The sequence below is a fragment of the Diorhabda carinulata genome, chromosome 1, assembly GCF_026250575.1.
Source record: "Diorhabda carinulata isolate Delta chromosome 1, icDioCari1.1, whole genome shotgun sequence".
NCBI classification, from domain to species: Eukaryota; Metazoa; Arthropoda; class Insecta; order Coleoptera; family Chrysomelidae; genus Diorhabda; species Diorhabda carinulata.
The window spans coordinates 27,094,872-27,107,878 of record NC_079460.1 but is presented as its reverse complement, the minus strand read 5'-3'; the positions used below and the strand labels follow the sequence as shown (position 1 = coordinate 27,107,878).

Below are 13,007 nucleotides of genomic sequence, written 5' to 3'. Positions count from 1 at the left end.
ATTATTATAGTGATTTATGCATTAATATCAACAATGATAAGATGTAATGGTATTTGTACATTTTGCGGAATTAAAAATATATATAAATAATAAAAGGCAAACGATGTATACTTGTGAGCGCGCAAAACAACTAAAAAACAGGTATAAACAATAAAATTTTGCTAAATATTATTAACTCTTCTATATAGAATTGGAAAAAAAAATTGTATTTTAATTTATTTGATATATTTTTATGGGTCAAAATTACCCAAATTCAAGATTTTTTCGAACCGTTAAAAATACATTAGTTTTTTTTTGATAGTTTTTAAAAGAAAGATAAATTTTGACGTTTCGACTTTTCTTTAAGTCTTTATCAAAATATTTATATTTTGATAAAGAACATGCATTAATATATCAAAAGGTTTAAGAAATAAGAAATTGAAGAAATCCAATACAATCCAGACATATTCAATATTGATATATTAAAAAAAATAATTAATAGTCTAGTGGGTGGGCATTTCATTCTTTCTGTCGACTGTCGGTCTTCTTTGATATTTACAAACATAGAAGTAAATTCTATCGGACTTTTCATTTACACACTTCTTGTAATTATTGCTGAATGAATAATCTGCCTTTTCTCCTGTAAGCGGTATTACTTTTTCTCCTTTTGGAGCTACAAACATATCAAACATTTAATATCTTCCAAGTATTGTTCGACCGTTGTACTTTTGTTGAATTTCGTGTCCTTTTGGTGTTATTTTTCTATGAATTTATGTGAAAAGTCTGAACTAATTGCCTCTTGGGTTTTTGCCTTTTTTGAATACAATTCCACAGAATCTAACGCCTGTATAGGAAAACTTCGATCAGCATTTGCTAACATCCACATTATTACAAGCCGTTTTGTTTAACATGTCGTTTTGTTTAACAGTTTTTAAAGCCGGCTGAATCTGAGCATATTTATACTTCAGTATTTTTAACACATTCCTAATCTATCACTGTCAGTAGTTGATACCTAAAAAATTCTTATCTGACAACAGTCAGGCATCAGAAATATTAGTACTAAAATTTCACAGAAATATTACTCGGATTACATATAGAGTCTATGCCGGAAACACTCTAGCAGAAATATGATTGATTTTATAGGTTAACTTCGTTTTTATTTGTACTACCAGAAAAATACTATTAAATCATTTGCACCCACAAAAAAGTGAAGAAAATAAGAAAAAAACATGCTCTCAGAAAACGTATACTTCTGTCAGAAAAATAGAAGCTTTTGATTAAATTGAAATAATTATATTTTACCATCTACATACGTCAAATTTTCTATTCACATCCCTTTAAAAACCGAGAAAAAGATAATCGTACTTTCTGCGCATGTTCTAATTATAAATTATCATGAACTAATGTGCACCCTCAGGTAAAGTGGATTATAAAAGTAACGAGCGCCCTGAAACATTATAATCCCTACAGAAAAAAATTAGATTGCGAGGAAAAAAAATCTTATGGCTATTTTATTTTTTATATAATCACTTCAATCTGTGGTGAAATTCTAAATAAAATATATCAATTAAATACCTACTTCCAGCAGTCTCATTGAATACTCAAGAATAAGCCAAGAGCAAGCGATTTTTTGACTATCTTTTTGCATTGCTGTCATGAATTTTGACTGATTCCTTAGTGATAATGCATTACTTGGTAATTTTTCTTCTTATTGCTAACAAATATACTTATTAGTAAATTATTAACCAAAGCTAAGTAGAATTTGTGTACCAGACTGTTTATCTTTTACCTGTGTGTTATCAACGAATTTCTACCACGAATTTTTTTTTACAAAATAAATTGATCTTTTGCGAAAAAAATGTTAATAGAAGAGACATATAATGACATTATAACAGGCTACATAATTTTACTACCAAAAATTAAAGATTGGATAAAAAATTCATACGTTTGATCGCTTACGCGCATCGTTCGTTTTAAAATGGAAACACCAAAATTTTGCCAATTTTTTTGACTACTGAGAAGGATACTTGATAAGTAAACTATTAACAAAAAATTGTGATGTAAGTTTTTTTATAGCACTAAAAAAATTCATAAACTTTACGTTTGAGCGTTGACGCGCATCGTTCGTTTTGGAATCAAAGCCTCAACATTTTTTCAAATTTTCTTTAACTACTAAACAAGGCACTTGAATAAGGAATAAAACTTTTTATCCAATTGTACGGCCAAAATGCAAATATAACACGTTTTAAAAAATACGCCAAAAACGAATCAAGATATTTTCGTATGACACAAATTCTTCGATTTTTGGTAGTAAAATTATATAGCTTGTTATAATGTCATTATATGTTATATATTTTTTTCGCCAAAGTTCAGTTCATGTTGTGAAGAAATATTCGTGGTAGAAATCCGTGAATAAATTGTATGAAGGAAACTTTTTCTATAATAATGATGAGAATATATTTGAAAAATCATTACAATATATAAAAACTTCTTCCATTGTTTATTCCTATAATTGATAAACTGATAATTGATTTTTTAATAGACAATATTTTTGACTTTTCGTCCTGGTTTTGGTCTTAATCAAAATAGAAATACCAAATAAAGTGAATGAAGTTTCATCTTGAGGCCTCAATTTTCTTAAAATATTACTAGTTACAAATATGAAATATTGAATACAGCACCGGCCATAGAAATAATGAAACAAGATCAATACTATAATAATATATTAATTTTAAAACTGAATGTTCATTTGATTAAAATTTGAAAACATGAGGCTTTGAAAGATAATGTGATTCACTGAAAAGTTTTATAAACTTAAATAATTAATTATAAACATCACTAAAGCGGCGAATATTCATTTAAAATAGAAAATTTTTAAAAATAAAATCGTTTATTATTGTTATATTATCTTAGTTAGCTAAACACAGTTTAATGTGAATATCATTTAATATTCATAATTTTATCGAATTTGATAAACATTCAAATCCTATAAATTGTGTACCTACGTAAAAAGTTATTTTACGTCGTAAAAATGGACGAATTGTCCAGATTATTAATCGTAATCGTTACTACTAATCATATTTCATAATTCACTACACGGTATTAGCGATAGTATGAGTCATGGAATAAAGCACCCTGTTACTTAGTAGATATTTATTGATAAAGGAATTACTAACAGATCAGTTCCTATCTCCGGGTGAGTCAATTGATTCAGATAGCGCTCCGCCATAATGACAACAAGGAATTATCTAAACACTAAATTTGAATAGGACCAATGTAACCCGTGATTCATCATACAACCCTAATTGTTGGGGGATAAAACTGAATGGCAATGCATTTATATTTTGAGTCACAGTAGTGCTAGGGATGAGGGCAAACTTTTTAAAAACCGTTTTTTGATGGCAATACAGGATCGAGACTCAATGGGGTGGTGACTAATACGCGGGAGGGATTACTCATACGATGGATGTATATCCTAGAAAGGAAAACGAGTTGATTGACGGATGTACATTTTTAAAACATTCATCACTAAAGATGAGAGTTGTGCTGATACACATAAGAAAGTAGGTTTCACGATATAGTGTGTCCCTAAAAGTTTGGACATGTCTAATACTTCTGGGACGAAAATAATTGATTCAACTATTTCTAAACACTTTTTTTTTAACTTGGTACAACACTTCAACTTTCTTCGAAAAAATAATAATTTTGATCACAAAATGAGTAGGTTGAGATCTATTTTCATAATATTTGGCGTGGCATGTTCTGTGATACCAAGTCACGCTTTGAGGTAGGTCATCCTCAGTAATTTGTAGGTGTTTATATTGTTTTTGCGAAAGGTTCATCTGCAGAAATATATATTCTGATCTGAGGCATCTTATGCATTATTGAGAGAACTAATCTATATTTAAACGTGAAATTAGTATTCTTTCTCATTTTCTTGTCAAAATAACAAAAATGAATGGATGGAATCGGAGGTGTTACTATCGTGAGTTTCTCATCTTGTTGTTAGGTTAGGTACGTTCTTTTCGAGTTTGCTTATGTGAGAGACTACTATCAACTATATGTCTAATACTTATACGTCAATCACTCAACACGAGATCATAGAATTTTCAACATTTTCGTGTTCGTTTCTACATCGACTGTCTGCCACATTTAAACTCACGACATCATCTTTTCACTAAATTATCTAAAACTGCTGATGTATCCAACATAAATAATAATACATCTATGTACATCTACAAATCTATGAGGGCAGCTCTTTGGAACTCAAATATTTAATCACCCCACGATGCTCAATAGAATCCATTCCGATACTAAAATGTGATTATCTGGGGTTTCTGCTGTAGGTACGCATAAAAAAAATTCAGTTTCTAGCGTGAGTCATAATAGATGCTAATGTGACGTAAAGATGAATAATAGTTTTGATTTATGAGTGGATCAGGGGCGGGGTAAAAAATCATAATCATACTTCTTATTTAAACGCAAGTTCGAGAATCCATTCCAATTCTCTTTCTCTTCAATGTTTTCCATCAGCTAAAACTGAGTGCATTGAAGTGATTATTTGAGTTTTGGAGAGATAAAAGTTATACTAAGGGAATATATTATGTTTGTCATCGTAGTTTCCTAAATCGAGTAGATCTTTCTGGACTTCTAAACTACTTACATTAAAATTTCGTCCAATGTTAAATGCATATTTATGTCTATTTGAAAATATTTACTCTCTTATAATTTTAATTTATAATTGATAGAGAGTGATTCACTAATCACTTGAAATATATTTGTTAAAAATTGAACATGAAATTAGATAAAATATGGCTGGTAACAGAGTTACTCAAGATTCAACAGTGAAATATTTTGAATTAATAAAACGCCCTATATAAACCACAACCGCGGTCAGCTTGTCATAATGATACTTTCATGAATTTCTTCAACTTGTCTGTATATTGGATTTGGAAGTTAAATCATTTTATTTGCAATTGAAATTGCTCTTTCGATTTAATATTAGCTGAATTATAATTGTATTCAAACGGTTTTATGAATAAAATATTTATGGAAAATCATCATGCGAACTAACCGTGGAAATATCGATTTCAGTTTTAGATTAGATCTTCTAAATCGAAAACTGCATAGATGCATAGGTTAAGAAACTGATTAAATTAAGGTATACATATATGTTGGTCTCGAACATTTGGGATATCAAAATTCCTTTGTCACCTAATCTGCACAACTCTGTATTTAGGTTGCTTAAAATTCCTTTTCAACTTTAATGTCTTTAGTATTGATTTTGAGACAGTCATAAATTCTGGTTTACGTTGAATTATAAAAGTAACATTTGTTTGAATATTTGTTAGATTTTTTCTAAATTTAAAATTTAATGTACAGGGTGTTCCGGGTGATGCAAAAAATTCGGGATTGAGTAGATGATGTGAAAATAATGCTGTAGCATAAAACAAATTTCTTCATAGGGCTCCTCGTTTCTGAGTTATAGACATTAAATTTTCGAAGTCAGAACTTGTATTCAAGTATATTTTCTAAATTATATATTCAAAAATTATGAGTTTTTAATGGATGATTACTTATATTCATGTAGTGTGTTTGACGGAATAAATAATTCTACACTACTACCTGTAGGCCAGGGGCAATACACATGCCCAATGGTTAACAATAAGTAATTTTTACAAGGACAACCAGTGTAATTTAAAAATAGCAATAATGAATCTTTCAATCTATTTTTTAACAAAAAGGTACTCGATAAAATTTATGGTTTAGGAAATATGTAGATTTTTTGATCGTTGTACATGCCAAGGAAACCGTTCGCCCATAAAGAGACATGCTGAAGAAAATTATCATAAATAGTAATTATTTATTGAAAATAAAGGAGATATTAAAACACAATCAAACATTTCTAATTGAACTGCATACTATTGAACATCATATAACTGGCATAAGGAAAACTTTGGAAGAGATTAATAATTAAAATATTAAGCTGCATACTGTCGAACATCGTGTTACTTACATAAGGAAAAATAGAAATGTAGAAAAATTTAAATTGTTAGCCTTCAATTTATCAAATAAAAACAAAAAAAACTATAATAATGGTTTCTTGGGCATGTACAACGATCAAAAAATCTACAGATCTCCTAAACCATAAATTCTATCGAGTTAAACATAGAGTACCTTTTGGTTAAAAAATAGATTGAAAGATTCATATTGCTATCTTTAAATTATACAGGTTGTCCCTGTAAAAGTTACTTATTGTTAACCATTGGGCATGTGCTGCCCCTGGCCTACAGGTAGTAGTGTAGAATTATTTATTCCGTCAAACACACTACATGGACATACGTAATCATCCATTAAAAACTCATTATGTTTGAATATATAATTTAGAAAATATACTTAAATATAATTTCAATTTCGCAACTTGAAAAGCCTATACCTCAGACAAGAGGGGCCGTATGAGAGCATTTTTTTTATGTCACAGCATTATTTTCACGTCAACTACTCATTCCCGAATGTTTTGCATCGCATCAAGTCCCGTATATGAGTGTTGTAATATTGATAAATTATTTTCTATCAAAACAAAATACGACTGGACAAATTTTTAACTATATAAAATTATTTCTAGTCGATCATTCGGTAATATCTATCTATTAATATGTGTTGTATTCTGTTATTAATCACCCAAAAAATACAAACAAATCACATTATTACTTGTGAAGAAGAATCTGATTATTTTGGCAAGTTTTGTAATCAGGCTGCACTAGCCAAAAAAACAATACTAAAATAAATTCCAGTAGATATTTTCAATAATTTTTAAGTTCGGTGTTCTATATCAATAGAGCAAATTTAGTTTTTATTCACATTTTGTCTTAGCAGTCGACGTATAAATCGTTAGCGCACAAGTTTAATTTTAGATTTACTTCATCTTGCACCTGGTCTTAGAATGCAGCTTGTCTTATTATACGGTATGGTTTATATTCAATCACATAAATAATTGCAGATATATGAGCATTGCTAAAAGTTTATGAAACAACCGTAAGGTCATTTGTTCAAATCAAAGTTATCTAAAATTATGTTAAATAATATGACCGCAAATCTATATACATATCTCTCTACTTGGCGTTTCAACCCTGAGTGTGTCTAAACTGACGTCACAACATGTCATTTATTGCTATCTCTCGCCACCTTTATTTGATCCTCAATGCCCAAAGTTTTGAGATCTTTTACTATAGTCTAAGACTAAGGCTTCTCTCCATATGAGTCTTATTCCTCTGTCATCAAAGAGTCTTAGTTGGTCTTCATTATAGTGCCCTGTCGTGTTTTCTCATTCTCAATGAATGAAACTTTTAATGACATGATATTACATAAATTTACGTTTTCTTTCATATGTAATATCACTTTTTAGTAACGAATTTAATAATTTATAAAGAATTTGAAGACACCACAATTCTAAATGAATTATTGTGAGTAATTTTTAATATTATATATTTTTAATATTATATATATATATATATATATATATATATATATATATATATATTCTTCAATTTCTTATTTCTTAGACGTTTTGATATATTAATGCATCTAAATGTTCTTGATTTCAGGTCTCTTCTGTTTCAATATATTTTGATAGACTGAAAGAAAAGTCGAAATTTCAAAATTTATCTTTCTTTTACAAATTAACAAAAAAACTAAAATCAAGAACATTTAGATGCATTTATATATATATATATATATATATATATATATATATATAAATATATATATATATATATATATATATATATATAAAATTTTTATTCCCTACCAATTACAAGATAATAAAGAGTAACAAACTTATGGAGAATAAGATAAAAATAATTTAACTATTTCAATTAAGCAAAATGCTCATACTGTTAATCATTGACTATTTGATAGTATCCTATTCGTCTCGAACTTTCGAATAAATTGGGGTGAAGTAAATCTGCACTAATTTTTTATGTATGCTTCTAGCTCTCAATATTCAACTTGGTCAACGTTTGGTCTTGAAATCTTTGCTTTTCATGTACCACCATAAAAACTCCGATGGTTAAAATCTGTCCGTCTGGATGAAAATACAACATTGAGATATGTACTCAGAAACAGATTTTATGGCGCACCATCTTGTTGAAGCCAAATGTCGGGACATTAGCATCTTTTGTTCATATTTTAGTATTTGGTACAGCAGTAATGTAATTATTCACAAAACGAAAAAATACGACAGTTTGTCAAGATCTATAGTTATCAATAATTGATATGGATGTCCACATTGCACAACCAACAATTTTTATTTCCATATTAATGTGTGATACAGATCAGTTTTGTCAATTTTTCAATTTTGATTGAGGCTGAAATGGGGTTTGAACTTATATAATATCGTCGAATATTCTATATTTTTTCAATTCCTATCTGAGTGATAGTGTACTTTCGTATAATCCTAACTGAGTTGCAACATTTTTTCTCTTACACTTTTCCAGCTTCAATCGATTTCAACTTAACAGCCAATATTTATGTTTTCAGTTCATTATTTTCATAAATTGAAAACTGATTATAAAAATTAGGTAGATATCAGACAAAATTTAAAAAAAAATTGTTCACATTACGCCTACAGATACTTATAGCCATTTGGTAAACATGTTTAAGCAAATAAAAAAACTTTTTACACAGAATATTTTTATTTGTTTACATTTGTATTCATTTTCAACAATTAACTGATAGATGCTTAAAAAATTTGAGGTCGTCAAAGTTTCCAAGGTAAGAGTCTTTATAGTATTTTATGAAGCATTACATTTTACTGGAAATTTTATACCGAATGAAATATGAAATTCATACAGAACAACACTTGCTCAATTAGCCGGAGCAACATATGCTGCACACTTAAATTTTGTAAATCTTATGAGTCGACTGATATGGCACTTATATCAGAATGATCAACATTGAATTTTGAGAAAATAGTAAAAATATAAACAAGTGAATTGATTTTAATGAAATCTCACCGTCAATAACTAGTGTAACAATCATCAACAAAGTTTTCAGATATTAACTCATACTTGTTCATAACACTCTGACACTCTGAAAACTAAATAGATATTAACAAAAAATTTGCGCTCATTTTTTCTACGGAAAACATCGAACCGTTAAAACAAATTTCTATTTTGATTTTATTTTTATTCTGATTTTCATGATGTCAAATAGCAATGTGCAAGACATTTGACTGATAATAGATGGACCAGAAAAATTACCACATGGTACCCACAAGACATCAAAAGACCCAGAAGAGGACCTTATCTAAGATGGGACAATGATATAAAGAAGTCAGCAGGAAGAACTTGGGTCCGACTACCCAACAAAAAACATCAATGGGCTCAAATGAAGGACCTATATATAAACACGTAAGGAAGGCCGCTAATACTACAGTTGCAGATATCCTTCAGAATTCAAAAAGTCTAAAAATGTTCCTGCGTAAATTTCATCAATCAGGTATAGATTTGGATGACGACTGGTCGTATTCAGAAACCATATGTTTCCCGATAAGTAACACTTTTTAATATTTACTAAATATGAGTTTTCCGTAGTTGAACCAAAACTTATTGGCTGCTGTGGCTGGAAGCTTGAGAAATATCAAAACAATGTGATGAGTCACTCTATAAAACTAGGCGCGTATTTATTAAAGCATTGTGTTGAAGATCCTCATTACTCTAAACGAAATTATATGTTGTTATACCAATAACATATACTCAATATGAGCGTTTTGTAAACATTTATTTGGTAATATATCGTATGTTAGCTGCTTTTATATATATATATATATATATATATATATATATATATATATATATATATATATATATATATATATATATATATATATATATATATATATATCAGCTAATATTGGTTGGCCTAGAAAAATAAAATGACTTTATGGAAACAGATGCAATATAAAATTTGTATTACAAAATACATTTTAACTATATATAACTCACTCTAGTTTCGTTTGTTTATGAAAACGTATAATGTACTTATTTTCATTTACACGTTGTATTTGCTAAAGTGTACTATGAGGAAAGATTTGTTCAGTCAGATTTTTAATTATGATGAGTTTTTCACCCATCTCAGATTAAATCAGTTTTACTGCCGAGTTTTCTAACAACACATCAGCTGGTACATATGTGAATATATTGGAAAAAATAAAACTACAATAATTGAACTCGTGTTTAAATAATATATCAACTAGATAAGAGCCATTCTAACGTATCCTGCTGAGTTTATTTACTGTGAAACATGTTTTTCCAAAATACTCAATATTATTGAACATAAAATTACTGTTGATATATATATATATATATATATATATATATATATATAAATTCAGTGTATCGGGAACTGATGACCGACTTTCAGTGATAAATTTGGAACCCAAAATACATAATATGTATATATAGGTATTGAAAAATCTATCATATATGCATTCTTTTCAAAAACGGTATACGTCCAATCTTCTAAGTAAGAGTTACTGTTGTGAGTAGTGTTTGTTTAAATAATGTTGAAACTTCCATATAACGTATGTCTTAACCTCACATTATTGAGCAACAGATCAATTTATTGAAAATATCACAACAAAAACTTACGAGAGGGAGTTGTGACTGGAACTATCCTTAAAACTAAGCACGAACTAGGTCTTTTCAACCTCATATTATTCTCGGTAATGTTTATAAACACTAAAACTACTAAAATCCCAAAAACTACCGCACGTTCCAAAACTCACGATGCATTCACTAGTTGTGTTGTGAGATTGAATTCGTTCGTTCAGCTGTATTAGGAGGTGGGGGTAAATGGAATGATGATTCATCCACAGGTCGGTATGTTTATCTGCTCTGCGTCACATTTTGTCTGAAGGACGAAGATCGAAATCCCCTAGTTCTTTCAAAACTTTGGTATGATTACGGACAAATAAATAATAGTATACCAGTTTACCAGTTGTTTTTATCGTACAATAACAATAGGTTTTGATGTATATTAACATTAACTGATAGTGTAAATTAACATTTCATATATATAGGGCGCGTTTATAACTTCACCTTTTACAACATTTAACGGAAATAAAAAAGATTCCATTGTGAGTTTCCATAAACAATAAACGAAGTGGTACATATATTCTTATTTGTATAGAGTGTACTAGAGTACTATTTCGTAATATTTAATCATTACAAAAATGGAATAAAGACACATATCAGAATATTCACTAGTTTACCAATTATGTCGATAATATTTAGACATGTGATCTTATGAGTTAATGAGATTCCATAAAATATGGTTGCATGTAAAATATGAGATATTAGACATGAAAATTTTTTTAACTCGTTTTTTGTTTATAAATTCTTTAGACATATAATCAGTGAAACAAGAAGAATTGCGCCCACAAAGAGTAATTTATCAACCTTATTTTTTGGTTTTTATTAACATATACTCAGAAAAAATTTTAGCATGTATTTAGTTACTCCTTAGTTGAATGGTATCACCAAGGGAGGTGGACACCACCAGTTAACAGTAAATGAAAAGGTGTCTTATTCTACTTTCACTTCTGCTGGATAGTAGTTGTGCCATTCATCTGGAAGTTGTCCTATCTATTCCTCTCGCCTCTAATCCTCTTCAGTTTCATGTTGTCAAAGCGCTTTCTATATCTGATAAAGTACATACTACGTTTTCTATATTCGTCAAGGCATTTTGAATTCCGTTTGTCAATTGTAACAGTGCAGTTTCTGTAGATTTGCCTGTTTGGTATGGATATTGAGTTGTTTCCACTTCAAAATCTCTGTTGTAATGGAGTTATCAGCTTTTTTAGTCGTATTAAGTAAAAACAAAGTGAGGCTGAGTGATATGAAGGATTTGGTGTCTTTCTTTCCTACTTTTGGGGTGGTAGTTGCTTTGACCGTTCCCCAAGGCTCTGGTATATGCCCCAGTTCTAGACTGTTTCTACTGAGGCAGGACTTCTTCCTGCCCAATTTGAAGAAGGGACAGGAAGATCCTGTCCACTCCTGCCAACTTGAACGGTTGAAAACATCTCATACTTCAATAGTCCTGTGCACGTATCTTTCAACAGCAAATATAATCTTACATTGTGAACCATGTCTTTCACTTCTACGACCGTTATGCGCATATAAACATAATTACGATTTTTTACTGAATACGATGTTACACTGTTGTGCTACAGATCTCTGTATCAGCTCGATCATTGACATCTTCGTTCTCGAGGCATTTTCTACGCTTCACAATAACTTACAATATACGTACTATTCGGTTTTCTTTGAATGGTTTCAAAAAAAAATTAATAGAAAAAAATGGTTTCTCTTAACATGGTATGAAATATAGTGAATATTTGTTTGCAGGGCTAATAAATTTTTGTACTACTCAGATGGGCACCTACTACATATTGAAAAATGACAATCTGGTGCGTATTTCAAACGTACTTATGAGTACCCTCTTCTGAGGTACATTCAATAAAATGCTACATTTTTTTAAGTCTGGAATTATGAGGCCATTTCTATCAGAGCGGTTACAATTTACTAATCTATGGTAGTTGCACATTCTTTGAATTATTATATTCTAATTTACATATATTTTTATGTACGCCAATGGTTGAATTCAATATGAAACATATGAAACACCTTATCTCATCGACACCGGGGCTACCAAATCTTACCAAGTTCCAGCCTCACCTGTTAGCTTGATATTTAACATGATGATTTCCATAGCATTGCTAAAATATTTGCAATTCTCATAATCGGAAAACAAACAGTTCGTAAAATTTTTTAATCAAGAGAAGTTCTGCCATGATTTGTAATACAATTATTTAGACGTCATAATATCACTAAAGTGATCTAGGTGGTATATCGTACAAGCTTTTTGAATCCGTACCCAGAGGATGCTGGAGGATGTGATAAATTAACAGTCACCTACTGATCGTACCGTTTACATGTTTAATGAGCGACAGCATCTGTTTTGACCAT

At 29.7% G+C, this 13,007-nt stretch overlaps 1 protein-coding gene across 1 annotated transcript in view; it reads right to left on the bottom strand.

Moving 5' to 3' along the window:
- Positions 1-10,808, bottom strand: part of LOC130894995 (dual specificity protein phosphatase 10-like) — a 38,643-nt gene extending 27,835 nt beyond the window's left edge. Inside the window, exon 1 of the mRNA XM_057802121.1 lies at positions 10,629-10,808. Within this exon, the coding sequence (XP_057658104.1) occupies positions 10,629-10,692 (64 nt within the window). The 5' untranslated portion in view covers positions 10,693-10,808. The remainder of the gene's footprint in view (positions 1-10,628) is intronic.
- Between the last annotated feature and the right edge of the window lie 2,199 nt (positions 10,809-13,007).